At 46.2% G+C, this 19,271-nt stretch overlaps 1 protein-coding gene across 1 annotated transcript; it reads left to right on the forward strand.

Moving 5' to 3' along the window:
- The first annotated feature begins 14,910 nt into the window (after positions 1-14,910).
- Positions 14,911-18,171, forward strand: LOC124692572 (phenylalanine ammonia-lyase). Its single transcript, XM_047225967.1, has 2 exons — positions 14,911-15,354; positions 16,421-18,171. The coding sequence occupies exons 1-2, from the start codon at positions 14,987-14,989 to the stop codon at positions 18,168-18,170; spliced, it is 2,118 nt and encodes a 705-aa protein (XP_047081923.1). The 5' UTR covers positions 14,911-14,986; the 3' UTR covers position 18,171.
- Positions 18,172-19,271: the final 1,100 nt, after the last annotated feature.

Here is a 19,271-nt window from a genome sequence, read left to right on the forward strand (position 1 = left end):
CCGCGCTTTGTCGTACTTGCGCTAGATCGGCAAAACCAACATCGGAAGCCTCCGAGTGATACTCGCTCATGGAACTCGCTCTTCCAAGCTGCTTCCAAGTTTGGATGGAGTTCGGTGGTAGCGATGTGTACCACCCGAAAGCCGATCCTGTGAGGGATCGTGAGAAGAACCTCACGCGCAACTCATCCGACGCCGAGATCGTGCCCGACTGTGCCGGATATCGGCTCACATGCTCGATGGAGCTGGACCCATCTGATCCACTAAACTTTGTGAAGTCCGGGAGCCGATATTTGGGTGGTAGCGGGATCAGTTCGTAGCTGTTGGGGTACGGCTTGGTGTAGCCGAACGCCTTCCTTTTCGGCATCATGCCGAACTGATCTTTCAGAATTGCACAAATCTGATCCGCTGTGATGGCTGAAGGTGTCGAACCCTGAGGATTCGCCGGGGTGGCATACTTAACCAGCCATGCTTGCTTTTCTGTTTCTAAGCCAACTGCAGGAGCTGGGCTTTGGAGGTTTGTCTAGGGTGGCGTACTTAGCCAGCCACGATTGCTTCTCAGGATCGGCTCCTGACGTTCCTCCTGCCGTTCCAGAGGCCCCTGATATTGCAGCCTGGTTCGAGAGTTCCCATGCGTTGCAGTCCGGTACGTATGCGCACGAGTATCCGGGTGGGATCTCCTTGGGTGCCTCAGGTAGGAATTGGTAGTCACTAGGATCACCACCAATCTTGTAGACGACGTATGCCGATGAGTTCGGCAGTTCCGGTGCTGCCCATGCGAACGGCCGGGGCTGGAGCGGCATCTCTCCTTTGAAAGTCCCGAGCCGGTCCCGACGGGGAGTACCGGTGACTCATGATTTCCTTGACGACGCGCGAGCGACACGCTCCAAGGTGTTCACCAGGCTCTCGGAGTGGCGGTGCAGCGAATGAGCCACCATGTAGTTGATCTCCTGCCGCGGCGACCGGTGCGTTCTTCCCGACGGGCGGAGAGGTCCACTCCATCGAGCGCGCCTTCAGGTGTGAAACCCTTCCACCTGACGCCATGGGAGCGGGTTCGGTGGAAGGAGCCGATGAGTTCGGCTTCGAGGGTTGCCTTGATCTCGTCATGCTTCTTCTTGAGGTCATCAGGCAGATCCTCGTACGTGACCGGAGTGTCTTCCGCCATCTCGGATGTAGATGGCGATGTTGCTGATGTCGAAGGCGGTCCCACCGGCGTGCCGAGAATGTGTTGACGTCGAAACCCCCCGGCGGGCGAGAGACGGTCAACACGGTAGAGCCGGGAACAACTAGGGCTGCGGCTGGCCCCGGTCCCTCGGAGCGACGGCCCGCAAAGCCTCCCGGGTCGCACGCGCCGATGTTTATCACAGGGCGTGCCACCCGACCTATACCTGGTCGGGAAGGTGTGGATGATGCCTCGCTTAGTTTCCTGCAGGGCACACACGTAAACGTTAAATACGAGCCTCGATCGGCTCTCGGGTTATCCTGTGAATCGGCTCAAAGAGCCGATCCACCCATGATTCGGACGAGGTGTCCGAATATATGGTGGTCCTGCTTGATCAAGGTAAAGCTAATGAGATCTACGACGATTTAGGGTTTTCACCGCATAATCGGATCATCCTACTCAGGATTGGGCCTCGCGCTCGCGCACGGTGACCATAAGCCGATCCTAGACGGGGCCTAAAAACCAACACGAGGTTGATCCCCGGAACATCCGTTCTAGGACTAGCAAACGCCACCCTACACGCCGCTGGATCCTCCGACCCCTTGTAAGGCCTAACTATTGCGGATGTTAAACTAATCCTTGATGAACAAGGAGCAACCGTAACGGATCAGATCTACTAAACTATGATCAAGCGGGGTGCCGCCCCTACACCTAAGATAGGTGTAAGGGCGGCTAGACATGCAAGGGTTGCACTACGAAAGCATGTAATATGAAGAACAATGCTAACCCTAACATGTCTAAGATACCTACGTTGCTCGCCATCAAAAAGGCTTCGATACGAGCAACGCATGAACAACGTAGGCAGGCTTGGCTGCCTAGATCGCAAGATGCGATCTAGGCAGCATGATGCTTACCGGTAGAAACCCTCGAGACGAAGGGGTTGGCGATGCGCCGAGATTTGTTTGTGGTTGAACGTTGGTTGTTTATTCCATAAACCCTAGATACATATTTATAGTCCAGCGGACTTTCTAACGTGGGCGTGCACCAAACCGTGCACGAGTAAGATTCTAACTTCTAAACTAAGATGCGATCTAATATGTTACAGATACACGGGCAATTAAGCCCAACTTGGTATAAAAGGCCGATTCACGTATTCCTTCTATATATATATATTCTTCGAGTCTATCTTGATCGCGGCCCACCTCTGACTTGGTCAAATCCTGGTGATAACAGTTATAAAGGGAGGGATACTGCTGGGAAAGAGGCGTGTCTCCTAACCACGTGTCTTCCCAAAAGCGGGTCTGTTCACCACTTCCCACTTTGAAAGAGCCTCTACTAAAAAAAGCATCCTTATTTTTAATGAGACCTTTCCAAAAGGGAGAATCATTTACCCTAGCCTTTACTTGGGATAATGACTTGGAGTGAAGATACTTATTAGTAACTAGTTCATGCCAAACACCACGTTTAGTTAACAATTTATAAAGCCATTTACTTAATAGGCATTTGTTTTTTAAGTCAAGCACTTCTATACCCAAACCTCCCTGGTCCTTGGGTCGGCAAATAATATTCCACTTAGTAAGTCTATACTTCTTTTTGTAGCCATCACTCTGCCAGAAAAATCACGATATTAATATACGAATCCCCTCGCTGGCGCTCGCTCGCTCGAGCGATCGGTTTCCCTCGGCGCGGAGCGCTCGCGCGAAAGCGCGACTCAATTCCCTTTGTATCACGTAGTGTTTTAATTGTGTTCACATGTGTTCACACTAACAGCTTGTATTACTACTTTGCAAGTTGCATGCAGCCAAGAGCGTTCACACTGCATGCATGCACATGCACAGAGCATCTCATGGATTTGCATTTAATGAGCCAACTTTTCAGCACTCTTTCATAAGTTGTTGCATGCATACACATAGCATCTCACTCTTTTTCTTCAGCACGAGGCAGACTCTCAATTCTCTTTTTGCAATTCCCTTTTGGGTTTTTTTCGTAGGTAATTCATATTTAATGGGTTCCTTTTGCAATTCCCTTTTTCGGGCCAGTGGTTTTTAAGGGGGAAAAAATAACGGGTGGGAAGATCCACTTGCAACACAAATGAACTACCACTTGCTACTCAAATTAAGTACTATTTTAAGTTGTAAGCTAACAAAAGTTGCTAAAAAAATTCTAAATGAAAATTACTTTTTAGGGTTGCTACGTTTTTATATTTACCGTTGATAAATAACGGGGCACCGGGTTGATAACTTGTAAACAAAAAAAGAGTCGCTACATATTTTAAATTAAATTAAATTTTTAGGGTTGATATTTATTTATATTTACCATTGATAAATAGCGGGTCACCGGGTTGATAGCTTCTAAATTAAAAGAGGGTCGCTAAAATATTCTAAATGAAATACTTTTTAGGGGTTATTATTTATTTATATTTTATCGTTGATAAATAACGAGGCACCGGGTTGATAGCTTGTAAAATAAAAAAATGTTCGCTAAAATATTCTAAATGGAATACTTTTTAGGGTTGGTAGTTATTTATAATTACCATTGATAAATAACGGGGCACCGGGTTGATAACTTGTAAACTAAAAAGAGTCGCCAAAATATTCGAAATAAAATTAGATTTTTAGGGTTGGTAGTTATTTATTTTTACTGTTGATAAATAACAGGACACCGGGTTGATAGCTTCTGAACTAAAGAAAAATCGCTAAACTGTTTCAAATAAAATTAACTTTGGGGTTGATAATTTTATATATTTACCGTTGATCACTCAAGTACGGAGGGGTTGATTATTCAGATAGAGAGGGTTGATAACTTTTAGCCCGAAAAAAAGTTTCTCAAAACATATCAACATGGGTGCTAGTTTTGAAGATCTCGTCGAGACGGATTTATTGGTGAAAGCGAATCTTGATTTGGAGTTGTCATTTGAAAGTTAAAACGTTTTGAATTTACAAATTTGGAAAAATCTGCTGACATCAGCATATTCGTCTATTTGTGCATGCATGCAGAACTTTTCCTCAATAGCGTACACCAGGTTGATAATTTTATACATTTAACGTTGATCACTCAAGTACGAAGGGGTTGATTATTCAGATAGAGAGGGTTGATAACTTTTAGCCCGAAAAAAAGTTTCTCGAAACATATCAACATGGGTGCTAGTTTTGAAGATCTCGTCGAGACCGACTCATAGGTGAAAGCGAATCTTAATTTAGAGTTGTCGTTTGTGAGATAAAACATTTTGAATTTTCAAATTTGGAAAAGATTCCGCTGACATCAGCAGATTCGTCTTTTTGTGCATGCATGCAGAACTTTCCCTCAATAGCCTGCACTAGGTTGATAATTTTATACATATCACTCAAGTACGGAGGGGTTGATTATTCAGATAGAGAGGGTTGATAACTTTTAGCCCGAAAAAAAGTTTCTCGAAACATATCAACATGGGTGCTAGTTTTGAAGATCTCGACGAGACCGACTCATAGGTGAAAACAGATCTTAAATCGGAGTTGTCGTTTGTGAGATAAAACGTTTTGCATTTTCAAATTCAGAAAGATTCTCGCTTACTTCATCAGATTTGTTCCCTTCTACATGCATGCAGAACTTTCCTTAAATAGGATATACTACAGTCAAAAACGTTCCTAAAATGGAAAAAATTTATGTCCTAAACCGATCGCTCCATTTGATTTAAGCAATCGATCGCTAGCTAGGGTAGCCCATTAATATATGGAAAGTACTGGGCGTCACCCGGGGGATTTGATTTCCCAGCCCCCGGGTCCCCGTGCTGACACGTGTCTTTTTTGCTGCCGGGCAGCAAAAAAAATCTCGCTTTTGCTTCAGTGTAGCAAAAACGGTTCGTCAATGATAGAAAAGAAAAAAGACTGGGCTCGCCGGAACCTCGCCGGAGAACTCGCCGGAGACCACGTAGCAAAAATGTTATGCTACTGTAGCAAAAATATAAATAAATTGTCGAAGACCGCGACGAGGCCTCGCCGGAGGCTTCGCCGGAGACCCCTTAGCAAATATATTGTGCAATTGTAGCAAAAACTGAAAATAAAAGTTATAGCAACAAACAAATTCCTATGTTACAAATCCATGATACGTCTCCAACGTATCGATAATTTCTTGTGTTCCATGCCACATTATTGATGTTATCTACATGTTTTATGCACACTTTATGTCATATTCGTGCATTTTCTGGAACTAACCTATTAACAAGATGCCGAAGTGCCGATTCTTGTTTTCGCTGTTTTTGGTTTCAGAAATCCTAGTAAAGAAATATTCTCGGAATTGGACGAAATAAAAGCCCAGGGGCCTATTTTCTCACGAAGCTTCCAGAAGTCCGAAGACGAAACGAAGTGGGGCCACAGGGGAGCCAAACCCTAGGGCCCCTGTGCCCCCTCTCGACTTGCCCTTCCGCCTACTTAAAGCCTCCGTGACGAAACTTCCAGTACCGAGAGCCACGATACGGAAAACCTTACTGAGACGCCGTCGCCGCCGATCCCATCTCGGGGGATCCTGGAGATCGCCTCCGGCACCCCGCCGGAGAGGGGAATCATCTCCCGGAGGACTCTACACCGCCATGGTCGCCTCCGGAGTGATGAGTGAGTAGTCTACCCCTGGACTATGGGTCCATAGCAGTAGCTAGATGGTTGTCTTCTCCCCATTGTGCTATCATTGTCGGATCTTGTGAGCTGCCTATCATGATCAAGATCATCTATATGTAATTCTATATGTTGCGTTTGTTGGGATCCGATGAATAGAGAATACTTGTTATGTTGATTATCAAAGTTATGCTTATGTGTTATTTATGATCTTGCATGCTCTCCGTTACTAGTAGATGCTCCGGCCAAGTAGATGCTTTTAACTCCAAGAGGGAGTACTTATGCTCGATAGTGGGTTCATGCCTGCATTGACACCTGGGACGAGTGACGTAAAGTTCTAAGGTTGTGTTGTGCTTGTTGCCACTAGGGATAAAACATTGATGCTATGTCTAAGGATGTAGTTGTTGATTACATTACGCACCATACTTAATGCAATTGTCTCGTTGCTTTGCAACTTAATACTGGGGGGGGTTCGGATGATAACCTGAAGGTGGACTTTTTAGGCATAGATGCAGTTGGATGGCGGTCTATGTACTTTGTCGTAATGCCCAATTAAATCTCACTATACTCATCATGATATGTATGTGCATTGTCATGCTCTCTTTATTTATCAATTGCCCAACTGTAATTTGTTCACCCAACATGCTGTTCGTCTTATGGGAGAGACACCTCTAGTGAACTGTGGACCCCGGTCCAATTCTCTTTACTGAAATACAATCTACTGCAATACTTGTTTTTACTTGTTTTCTCTGCAAACAATCATCTTCCACACAATACGGTTAATCCTTTGTTACAGCAAGCCGGTGAGATTGACAACCTCACTTGTTTCGTTGGGGCAAAGTACTTTGGTTGTGTTGTGCAGGTTCCACGTTGGCGCCGGAATCTCCGGTGTTGCGTCGCACTACATCCCGCCGCCATCAACCTTCAACGTGCTTCTTGGCTCCTCCTGGTTCGATAAACCTTGGTTTCTTTTTGAGGGAAAACTTGCTGCTGTGCTCATCATACCTTCCTCTTGGGGTTGCCCAACGAACGTGTGAAATACACGCCATCAAGCATATTTTCTGGCGCCGTTGCCGGGGAGATCAAGACACGCTGCAAGGGGATTCTCCACTTCTCAATCTCTTTACTTTGTTTTTGTCTTGCTTGGTTTTATTTACTACTTTGTTTGCTGCACTAAATCAAAATACAAAAAAATTAGTTGCTAGTTTTACTTTATTTGCTATCTTGTTTGCTATATTAAAAACACAAAAAAATTAGTTTACTTGCATTTACTTTATCTAGTTTGCTTTATTTACTATTGCTAAAATGGCCAACGCTGAAAATACTAAGTTGTGTGACTTCACAACCACAAATAATAATGATTTCTTATGCACACCTATTGCTCCACCTGCTACTACAGCAGAATTCTTTGAAATTAAACCTGCTTTACTGAATCTTGTTATGAAAGATCAATTTTATGGAATTAGTTCTGATGATGCTGCTGCCCATCTTAATAATTTTGTTGAACTATGCGAAATGCAAAAATATAAAGATGTAGATGGTGATATTATAAAATTAAAATTGTTCCCTTTCTCATTAAGAGGAAGAGCTAAAGATTGGTTGCTATCTCTGCCTAAGAATAGTATTGATTCATGGACTAAATGCAAGGATGCTTTTATTGGTAGATATTATCCCCCTGCTAAAATTATATCTTTGAGGAGTAGCATAATGAATTTTAAACAATTAGATACTGAACATGTTGCTCAAGCTTGGGAAAGAATGAAATCTACTGGTTAAAAATTGCCCAACCCATGGACCGACTACTTGGATGATCATCCAAACCTTCTATGCGGGACTAAATTTTTCTTCGCGGAATTTATTGGATTCAGCTGCTGGAGGTACCTTTATGTCCATCACTCTTGGTGAAGCAACAAAGCTTCTTGATAATATGATGATTAATTACTCTGAATGGCACACGGAAAGAGCTCCACAAGGTAAGAAGGTAAATTCGTTGAAGAATCCTCTTCCTTGAATGATAAGGTTGATGCTATTATGTCTATGCTTGCGAATGATAGGACTAATGTTGATCCTAATAATGTTCCATTAGCTTCATTGGTTGCACAAGAAGAACATGTTGATGTAAACTTCATTAAAAATAATAATTTCAACAACAATGCTTATCGGAACAATTCTAGTAATAACTATAGGCCATATCCTTATAATAATGGTAACGGTTATGCTAATTCTTATGGGAATTCTTACAACAATAATAGGAATACACCCCCTGGACTTGAGGCCATGCTTAAAGAATTTATTAGTACACAAACTGCCTTTAACAAATCTGTTGAGGAAAAGCTCAATAAAATTGATATTCTTGTTTCTAGAGTTGATAGTCTTGCCTCCGATGTTGATCTTTTGAAATCGAAAGTTATGCCTAATAGGGATATTGAAAATAAAATTGTTACTACAGCAAATGCCATCCAAGTTAGAATTAATGAGAATATAAGATTAATGGCTGAACTGCGTGCTAGGTGGGATAGAGAAGAAAATGAAAAACTAGCTAAAGAGAAGAATATAGCTAAAGTTTGGACTATTACCACCACTAGTAATGCTAATGCTACACATGTTGCTGCACCTCCTACTCATACTAATAAAAGAATTGGTGTTAGCAATGTTTCCACTTCTAATGCAAAGCGCGAAAAACTGCTCTGAAAGCTGCTAAAGCTGCTGAAACTGCCTATGATAAAGCTGCTGAAATTTTTTCCAACATTGGGGATGATGATCCCATTGCTTTAGATTATAATGGTTTGAATTTTGATGATTGCCACATCTCTGAAGTTATAAAGTTCTTGCAAAAACTTGCTAAAAGTCCTAATGCTAGTGCTATAAATTTGGCTTTCACGCATCATATTACAAATGCTCTCATAAAAGCTAGAGAAGAGAAACTAGAGCGCGAAGCCTCTATTCCTAAAAAGCTAGAAGATGGTTGGGAGCCCATCATTAAGATGAAGGTTCAAGATTTTGATTTTAATGCTTTATGTGATCTTGGTGCAAGTATTTCTGTTATGTCGAAGAAAATTTATAATATGCTTGACTTGCCACCGCTGAAAAATTGTTATTTGGATGTTAATCTTGCTGATCATTCTACAAAGAAACCTTTGGGTAAAGTTGATAATGTTCGCATTACCGTTAACAATAATCTTGTTCCCGTTGATTTTGTTGTCTTGGATATTGAATGCAATGCATCTTATCCAATTATATTGGGAAGACCTTTTCTTCGAACTGTTGGTGCTATTATTGATATGAGGGAAGGTAATATAAAATATCAATTTCCTCTCAAGAAAGGTATGGAACACTTCCCTAGAAAGAGAATAAAGGTACCTTATGATTCTATTATTAGAACAAATTATGATGTTGATGCTTCATCTCTCGATGTTACTTGATACACACTTTACTGCGCCTAGCTGAAAGGCGTTAAGAAAAGCGCTTATGGGAGACAACCCATGTTTTTACCTACAGTACTTTGTTTTTATTTTGTGTCTTGGAAGTTGTTTACTACTGTAGCAACCTCTCCTTATCCTAGTTTTGAGTTTTGTTGTGCCAAGTTAAGCCGTTGATAGAAAAGTAAGTACTAGATTTGGATTACTGCGCAGTTCCAGATTTCTTTGCTGTCACGAATCTGGGTCCACCTCCCTGTAGGTAGCTCAGAAAATTACGCCAATTTACGAGCATGATCCTCAGATATGTACGCAACTTTCATTCAATTTGAGCATTTTCGTTTGAGCAAGTCTGGTGCCATTTTAAAATTCGTCAATACGAACTGTTCTGTTTTGACAGATTCTGCCTTTTATTTCGCATTGCCTCTTTCGCTATGTTGGATGAATTTCTTTGATCCACTAATGTCCAGTAGCATTATGCAATGTCCAGAAGTGTTAAGAATGATTGTGTCACCTCTGAATATGTCAATTTATATTGTGCACTAACCCTCTAATGAGTTGTTTCGAGTTTGGTGTGGAGGAAGTTTTCAAGGATCAAGAGAGGAGTATGATGCAACATGATCAAGGAGAGTGAAAGCTCTAAGCTTGGGGATGCACCCGGTGGTTCACCCCTGCATATATCAAGAAGACTCAAGCGTCTAAGCTTGGGGATGCCCAAGGCATCCCCTTCTTCATCGACAAATTATCGGGTTCCTCCCCTGAAACTATATTTTTATTCGGCCACATCTTATGTGCTTTTTCTTGGAGCGTCGGTTTGTTTTTGTTTTTGTTTTGTTTGAATAAAATGGATCCTAGCATTCACTTTATGGGAGAGATACACGCTCCGCTGTAGCATATGGACAAATATGTCCTTGGTTTCTACTCATAGTATTCATGGCGAAGTTTCTCCTTCGTTAAATTGTTATATGGTTGGAATTGGAAAATGATACATGTAGTAATTGCTATAAATGTCTTGGGTAATGTGATACTTGGCAATTGTTGTGCTCATGTTTAAGCTCTTGCATCATATTCTTTGCACCCATTAATGAAGAAATACATAGAGCATGCTAAAATTTGGTTTGCATATTTGGTTTCTCTGAGGTCTAGATAATTTCTAGTTTTGAGTTTGAACAACAAGGAAGACGGTGTAGAGTCTTATAATGTTTACAATATGTCTTTTATGTGAGTTTTGCTGCACCGGTTCATCCTTGTGTTTGTTTCAAATAACCTTGCTAGCCTAAACCTTGTATCGAGAGGGAATACTTCTCATGCATCCAAAATACTTGAGCCAACCACTATGCCATTTGTGTCCACCATACCTACCTACTACATGGTATTTTCCCGCCATTCCAAAGTAAATTGCTTGAGTGCTACCTTTAAAATTCCATCATTCACCTTTGCAATATATAGCTCATGGGACAAAATAGCCTTAAAAACTATTGTAGTATTGAATATGTAATTATGCACTTTATCTCTTATTAAGTTGCTTGTTGTGCGATAACCATGTTTACTGGGGAACGCCATCAACTCATTGTTGAATTTCATGTGAGTTGCTATGCATGTTCGTCTTGTCCGAAGTAAGGGCGATCTACACTGAGTTGAATGGTTTGAGCATGCATATTGTGAGAGAAGAACATTGGGCCGCTAACTAAAGCCATGATTCATGGTGGAAGTTTCAGTTTTGGACAAATATCCTCAAATCTCTAATGAGAAAAGAATTAATTGTTGTCAAATGCTTAAAGCATTAAAAGAGGAGTCCATTATCCGTTGTCTATGTTGTCCCGGTATGGATGTCTAAGTTGAGAATAATCAAAAGCGAGAAATCCAAATGCGAGCTTTCTCCTTAGACCTTTGTACGGGCGGCATAGAGGTACCCCTTTGTGAAACTTGGTTAAAGCATATGTATTGCGGTGATAATCCGGGTAGTCCAAGCTAATTAGGACAAGGTGCGGGCACTATTGGTACACTATGCATGAGGCTTGCAACTTATAAGATATAATTTACATGATGCATATGCTTTATTACTACCGTTGACAAAATTGTTTCATGTTTTCAAAATCAAAGCTCTAGCACAAATATAGCAATCGATGCTTTTCCTCTATGAGGACCATTCTTTTACTTTCAATGTTGAGTCAGTTCACCTATTTCTCTCCACCTCAAGAAGCAAACACTTGTGTGAACTGTGCATTGATTCCTACATACTTGCTTATTGCACTTATTATATTACTCTATGTTGACAATATCCATGAGATATACATGTTACAAGTTGAAAGCAACCGCTGAAACTTAATCTTCTTTTGTGTTGCTTCAATACCTTTACTTTGAATTATTGCTTTATGAGTTAACTCTTATGCAAGACTTATTGATGCTTGTCTTGAATTGCTATTCATGAAAAGTCTTTGCTTTATGATTCACTTGTTTACTCATGTCATACACATTGTTTTGATCGCTGCATTCTCTACATATGCTTTACAAATAGTATGATCAAGTTTATGATGGCATGTCACTCCAGAAATTATCTTTGTTATCGTTTTACCTGCTCGGGACGAGCAGAACTAAGCTTGGGGATGCTGATACGTCTCCAACGTATCGATAATTTCTTGTGTTCCATGCCACATTATTGATGTTATCTACATGTTTTATGCACACTTTATGTCATATTCGTGCATTTTACGGAACTAACCTATTAACAAGATGCCGGAGTGCCGATTCTTTGTTTTCTAGCTGTTTTTGGTTTCAGAAATCCTAGTAAAGAAATATTCTCGGAATTGGACGAAATAAAAGCCCAGGGGCCTATTTTCTCACGAAGCTTCCGGAAGTCCGAAGACGAAACGAAGTGGGGCCACGGGGAGCCAAACCCTAGGGCGGCGCGGCCCCCCTTGGCCGCGCCGCCCTGTCATCCGGGGCCCCTGTGCCCCCTCTCGACTTGCCCTTCCGCCTACTTAAAGCCTCCGTGACGAAACTTCCAGGTACCGAGAGCCACGATACGGAAAACCTTGCCGAGACGCCGTCGCCGCCGATCCCATCTCGGGGGATCCTGGAGATCGCCTCCGGCACCTGCCGGAGAGGGGAATCATCTCCCGGAGGACTCTACACCGCCATGGTCGCCTCCGGAGTGATGAGTGAGTAGTCTACCCCTGGACTATGGGTCCATAGCAGTAGCTAGATGGTTGTCTTCTCCCCATTGTGCTATCATTGTCGGATCTTGTGAGCTGCCTATCATGATCAAGATCATCTATATGTAATTCTATATGTTGCGTTTGTTGGGATCCGATGAATAGAGAATACTTGTTATGTTGATTATCAAAGTTATGCTTATGTGTTATTTATGATCTTGCATGCTCTCCGTTACTAGTAGATGCTCCGGCCAAGTAGATGCTTTTAACTCCAAGAGGGAGTACTTATGCTCGATAGTGGGTTCATGCTGCATTGACACCTGGGACAGTGATGAGAAAGTTCTAAGGTTGTGTTGTGCTTGTTGCCACTAGGGATAAAACATTGATGCTATGTCTAAGGATGTAGTTGTTGATTACATTATGCACCATACTTAATGCAATTGTCCGTTGCTTTGCAACTTAATACTTGGAGGGGTTCGGATGATAACTCGAAGGTGGACTTTTTAGGCATAGATGCGGTTGGATGGCGGTCTATGTACTTTGTCGTAATGCCCAATTAAATCTCACTATACTCATCATGATATGTATGTGCATTGTCATGCTCTCTTTATTTGTCAATTGCCCAACTGTAATTTGTTCACCCAACATGCTGTTCGTCTTATGGGAGAGACACCTCTAGTGAACGGTGGACCCCGGTCCAATTCTCTTTACTGAAATACAATCTACTGCAATACTTGTTTTTACTGTTTTCTCTGCAAACAATCATCTTCCACACAATACGGTTAATCCTTTGTTACAGCAAGCCGGTGAGATTGACAACCTCACTGTGTCGTTGGGGCAAAGTACTTTGGTTGTGTTGTGCAGGTTCCACGTTGGCGCCGGAATCTCTGGTGTTGCGCCGCACTACATCCCGCCGCCATCAACCTTCAACGTGCTTCTTGGCTCCTCCTGGTTCGATAAACCTTGGTTTCTTTCTGAGGGAAAACTTGCTGCTGTGCTCATCATACCTTCCTCTTGGGGTTGCCCAACGAACGTGTGAAATACACGCCATCAATCCACATGACATAGATCTGGTCAGAGACAAGAACTCGCCTTCAACAGCGCCGCCCAAGGTTGCAGCAACTCCGTCCACCTAAGACAGCAACTGCTCGTACCATCAGTAGCAACGTCGGACACGTGAGGTAGCAAAATCTACCCTCCCCCGGTAGCAATACCAGACGCCCAAGGTAGCAATACCGGTCTCCGTCGGTAGCAACGTCAGGTGCCCAAGATAGCAGAACCTTAAACCGTCAGCAGCAAACCCCCAGGACGGCGCGCGGCACATTGAGGTGTGCTTGACTGCTTGTAGCACCAGCAGCCGCTCCCTCTCGGAGCACCTCTGCGCGCCTCGATGGCCGATGACGGGGAGAGGTGGACCTCGCGGGTCATGGCTGCACCTCTCGGCGGCGCGCGACGGCGCCCAATTCGACGTGGGGGGCGGGGAAGGCGCACGAGCTGTGGTGGAGGCCGAGCTCCGCGTGAGCGCCGACGAGGACGCGGCGGCGCTGCTGCAGAAGGATTAAGTCAGGGGAGGCGGCGGACGCTCGCAGGGAGGCGGAGCTCGGCGTGGGGGGCGGGGGAACGAAGGTGTGCAAGCTGCTGGGGGCCGAGGTCGGCGTGTGCGCCGACGAGGACGCGGCGGCGCAGATGCGGGAAGCTCGGTTGCCGCCGGCGTCGGAGGGAGTTGGGGACCACGCGACGACCTTCAGGCGGCGAGGTGCGCGAGTTCGGGGCGGCGAACGACTGGGACCATGCGGCCGGGGCGCGGTGGCGTGGCAGGGGCGCGGCGGCGTGGTGGATTTCTCCTTCTCCATGGATGAACAGCACTTGCGAGAGAGAGATAAGGAAGTAGATAAAGTTTCGTGAGGGGTCCCACCAATAACGCGACCTGCTGGACGGTAGCGCGTGCGCGTGATGATAGTCATCCAACGGCCGCGGAGCCGGAGGTTGGAGCGCGTCGTATCCCCCGGGGGGGATTGGATCATTTTCCTTAATATATGCTCTTTATCGAAAAAGAAGCTAAGCAAGCCGTAGTCAAGAAGTTGCGCTGATCGCCTCTAAATCTGCATCCCTACCTTTCCTTTTGCATAAGATTCCTAGCATCGATCTAATTGACTTGGCCTTAGTTTCTCCCTTCACCTTCCCATCAGCAGCATCGGGTACAAGCAAGAATGGAAGATTGAAAACCCTACACCCCAGCACTGCTATTCTTGTTTGTGTTTCCTAACAGCTATTTTCCCCTCAATGGCGTGGTTGGTAAGACGCTGTTATTAGTACCTGAAAGATTAGTAGAGATATATCAGAAAGTAATTGTTTAATTAAAGTGGCAAAGCAGGATTTTAGATAAATTAGTTTCGCAAAAAAGGATTATAAAATTATTAGGCAGATCCAGCGTATCAGTCACCTACCAACCCACTAGCGAGAGAGCAGCAGAGGAGGTCGATGGATAAGGGTCCGCCGGCCTCCTCGCCCACCTAAACCCTCCTACCTCGCTGCCCCGGCAGTATTTAAGCGTGCCACTCCGCCCCATTTCCCTCCAAGAAGAGCTCCTCATCGATCGTCTCCCCCGGCTAGCTCTTCTTCCACTCCTCCCATAGCTTCCCAGCGACCAACACCCACCTCCACCTAGCAATGGCAGGCAACGGCCCCATCTGCGAGAAGGACCCGCTCAACTGGGGCGCGGCTGCGGCCGAGCTCACCGGCAGCCACCTTGACGAAGTGAAGCGGATGGTGGCGCAGTTCCGCGAGCCGGTGGTGAAGATCGAGGGCGCCAGCCTCCGCGTGGGCCAGGTGGCGGCCGTGGCCCTGGCCAAGGACGCGTCTTCCGGCGTGTCCGTGGAGCTGGACGAGGAGGCGCGGCCCCGCGTGAAGGCCAGCAGCGAGTGGATCCTGAACTGCCTCGCCGGCGGCGGCGACATCTACGGCGTCACCACCGGCTTCGGCGGAACCTCCCACCGCCGCACCAAGGACGGGCCCGCCCTCCAGGTGGAGCTCCTCAGGTGAGATAATAACCAACTAATTAATTGACGTATTTACCACGCGAAATCTCTGTTTTTTCTGCATTTTATTTAAACACGTTGATATATATTCGGCATCCGGAGATCCATGCACTTTTGTTGTTCAGCTGTTCAGCATGCATGCATATCTACTCAGTGCTGTCAGTTTTAACTAGGAAAGCCTTTTCGTGTTTTAAATAAAAGGAAATAAAAGTGTGAACCTTTGCCTGGCTGGTGCTATCTTCCTGAGAGAGATTCATGTGCAAAAACACAATCAAGGCAAAAAAGGAAACAAAATACCACAGTAAATACGTAGACAGATGTGAGTTGCCAGAACCGTTACCGTGTAAAATTTGAAGCTTTAAACTGCATGACACATTTATACATAGACGGTGACAACACGAAGAGATTCAGCAGTGAAAAATAGAAAGTACTGACAGATCTAATTGCGCGGTGCCACACGGGTGGCTTGCGACGCGTTTCATACTTGCCGGAAAAACGAGTCACGCGTCGTAGTCGTAGGACACCTGCGTCTGTGTGCACAGTGCTATGGAAACATGCATAGGCTGTGTGACAAGCTGGTAGGGATGGGGAACTCAGATGTGTCTGTCATCTTCTGTGCTACCCAACTTATTAAACCCTGATGGTGACAGTATGGATAATATTTCTTCGTTCACAGCGTGCTGACATAGATCGGAAGAAATACTCATCAATATTTGTTCCGCTGACATTGAAGTTTTCTCTATTGCTAAAAAAACAGATTTGAAAAATTAAAATAAATTCATGTACGTAGTATGAAGATCTAGTCCTCTGCCACTTAGCAGGGAGCGAGCTCGTCATATCCAACCACATAAGAATTGTTTACTACTTCTACATTTTTGTTGTGCATTGTATATGTTATCCCTTTCTGAATCCCAATCTGTTGATACGACCTGCATGATCCACTAGTGACTAATCTTTGTCAGTTCTAGTATTTCGGTTGCTTTCTTGTTTGGTTCTTGGCCTGCAACTTGACAGTTCGGCACTAACGATCCACGTGCACGTCGTTGTCTTCTTTGAATCCATGCAGGCATCTGAATGCTGGAATCTTTGGCACCGGCGCCGATGGCCACACGCTGCCGTCAGAGGTGGTCCGCGCCGCCATGCTGGTGCGCATCAACACCCTCCTACAGGGCTACTCCGGCATCCGCTTCGAGATCCTCGAGGCCATCACCAAGCTCCTCAACACGGGCGTCAGCCCCTGCCTCCCGCTCCGTGGCACCATCACCGCGTCGGGCGACCTCGTGCCGCTCTCCTACATCGCGGGCCTCATCACCGGCCGCCCCAATGCGCAGGCCACCACCACCGACGGCAGGAAGGTGGACGCCGCTGAGGCGTTCAAGGTCGCCGGCATCGAGGGGGGCTTCTTCAAGCTGAACCCCAAGGAGGGCCTGGCCATCGTCAACGGCACGTCCGTGGGCTCCGCGCTCGCCGCCACGGTGCTGTTCGACTGCAACGTGCTCGCGGTCCTCTCCGAGGTGCTGTCGGCCGTCTTCTGCGAGGTGATGAACGGCAAACCCGAGTTCACCGACTACCTGACCCACAAGCTCAAGCACCACCCTGGCTCCATCGAGGCCGCGGCCATCATGGAGCACATCCTGGCGGGCAGCGCCTTCATGGGCCACGCCAAGAAGGTCAACGCGATCGACACGCAGCTCAAGCCCAAGCAGGACCGGTACGCTCTCCGCACCTCGCCGCAGTGGCTCGGGCCCCAGATCGAGGTCATCCGCTCTGCCACCAAGTCCATCGAGCGCGAGGTCAACTCCGTCAACGACAACCCCGTCATCGACGTCCACCGCGGCAGGGCGCTCCACGGCGGCAACTTCCAGGGCACCCCCATCGGCGTGTCCATGGACAACACCCGCCTCGCCATCGCCAACATCGGCAAGCTCATGTTCGCGCAGTTCTCCGAGCTCGTCAACGAGTTCTACAACAACGGGCTCACCTCCAACCTTGCGGGCAGCCGCAACCCGAGCCTGGACTACGGGTTCAAGGGCACCGAGATCGCCATGGCCTCCTACTGCTCTGAGCTGCAGTACCTCGCCAACCCGGTCACCAACCACGTCCAGAGCGCCGAGCAGCACAACCAGGATGTGAACTCGCTCGGCCTTGTCTCGGCCAGGAAGACCGCCGAGGCCGTGGACATCCTCAAGCTCATGTCCTCCACCTACATGGTGGCGCTGTGCCAGGCCATCGACCTCCGCCACCTCGAGGAGAACATCAAGGCCTCCGTGAAGAACTGCGTCACGCAGGCGTCCAAGAAGGTGCTGACCATGAACCCCACCGGCGACCTCTCCAGCGCGCGCTTCAGCGAGAAGAGCCTCATCACGGCCATCGACAAGGAGGCGGTGTTCAGCTACGCTGACGACGCGTGCAGCGCCAACTACCCGCTCATGCAGAAGCTGCGCGCCGTGCTCGTCGACCACGCCCTCACCACCGGCGCCGCTGAGGCCGAGGGCGAGGCCACGGTGTTCTCCAAGATCACCAGGTTCGAGGAGGAGCTGCACTCGGCGCTGCCACGGGAGATCGAGGCCGCCCGCGTCGCCTTCGAGAGCGGCACCGCGCCGATCCCGAACCTGATCAAGGAGAGCAGGTCGTTCCCGCTGTACCGCTTCGTCCGCGAGGAGCTGGGCTGCGTCTACCTCACCGGCGAGAAGCTCCTGTCCCCCGGCGAGGAGTGCAACAAGGTGTTCCTGGGCATCAGCCAGGGCAAGCTCATCGACCCCATGCTCGAATGCCTCAAGGAGTGGAACGGCGAGCCACTGCCCATCAACGTCTAGAGCGGCGGCGGTCCGTGCGTGGATCGGGGAGGATACAAAAGAGGAGAGTACATCCAAGAATAAGGCGCTTGATTCGTATATGTTCCTTCAGATCGTGTCTCTTTTGACCTTCTTTCGTGCGTTGGTGTTGATCGACGTGTGGTGTTGTTATTAATCCATCGATTGTGTAGCTGCTCTGCCATGCCGTGCAATGCGCACGCCTTGGCTGGCCGGGTTGCTTTTTCCTAAGATATATATTGTCGTTGTATTATTGGGAGTGAAGTATGCTACTGGATTGCTTCCCATTTGACATCCTAATAGAATGCCTTGCTTCCTACGTACAATGCATTTGTCTGGGTGAACCTTTGGTTCTTGTGATTGAAGATCTTATACTTTTCAGATTCCCTCTGGTCATGCTATTTGGTTGTGAATCAAGCTGCACCTTAAAAAAAAAGCTTCCCCTCTCGTTTGAGCCATCAGATGACTTACTAACGTTTCCCCGCTGCCATTTCACCCATCCAAATATCTTAGACCATTTCTAACCAACCTCTTATAATTTAGACCTCTATCATGCCTTCCTGCCCCTCTAAAGAAAAACGGTTCCTAACCGATTCCCTAAACTTAACTCCTTAAATTATTATTTCAAACCAAACTATTCAAAGCCAAACACATGCAAAAGGATCAAAAAAACTAAAATAGAAGGATTGCGGAAGAATAAAATTTAAGTTTAGACACTAGTAGGAAATACCTTATAGGAAGGAAAATAGTGGCGGCACACCTTGAAAAGTCCACGTCGCCGGTATTTGGATAAATATCGGCAGCGCAAAATATTATAGAACACCGCTGCTATTTGTATATTTGCAACATGGAAGAAATAGGGCGCCTGCGCTATGGTGGGCCCTAGGGACACAACCCGACCCAAAAAAACAGGTGGCGTAGCCCATAGTGATACTCTGCTATATATATCTTCTACCAGTTGAAAGTGCATGGAGCCCCCATGTGTGGTTTTGGTAATTAATGACAATGTCTATGGACTAATGTTTGCATTGAGTTATATTTGTAGGGTTTGTCCATAGGCAATGCTTGAACCATATGTTGGCTTCAAGGTTGGAATAAGAAGAA

The sequence above is a fragment of the Lolium rigidum genome, chromosome 2 (genome assembly GCF_022539505.1).
Source record: "Lolium rigidum isolate FL_2022 chromosome 2, APGP_CSIRO_Lrig_0.1, whole genome shotgun sequence".
NCBI classification, from domain to species: domain Eukaryota; kingdom Viridiplantae; phylum Streptophyta; class Magnoliopsida; order Poales; family Poaceae; genus Lolium; species Lolium rigidum.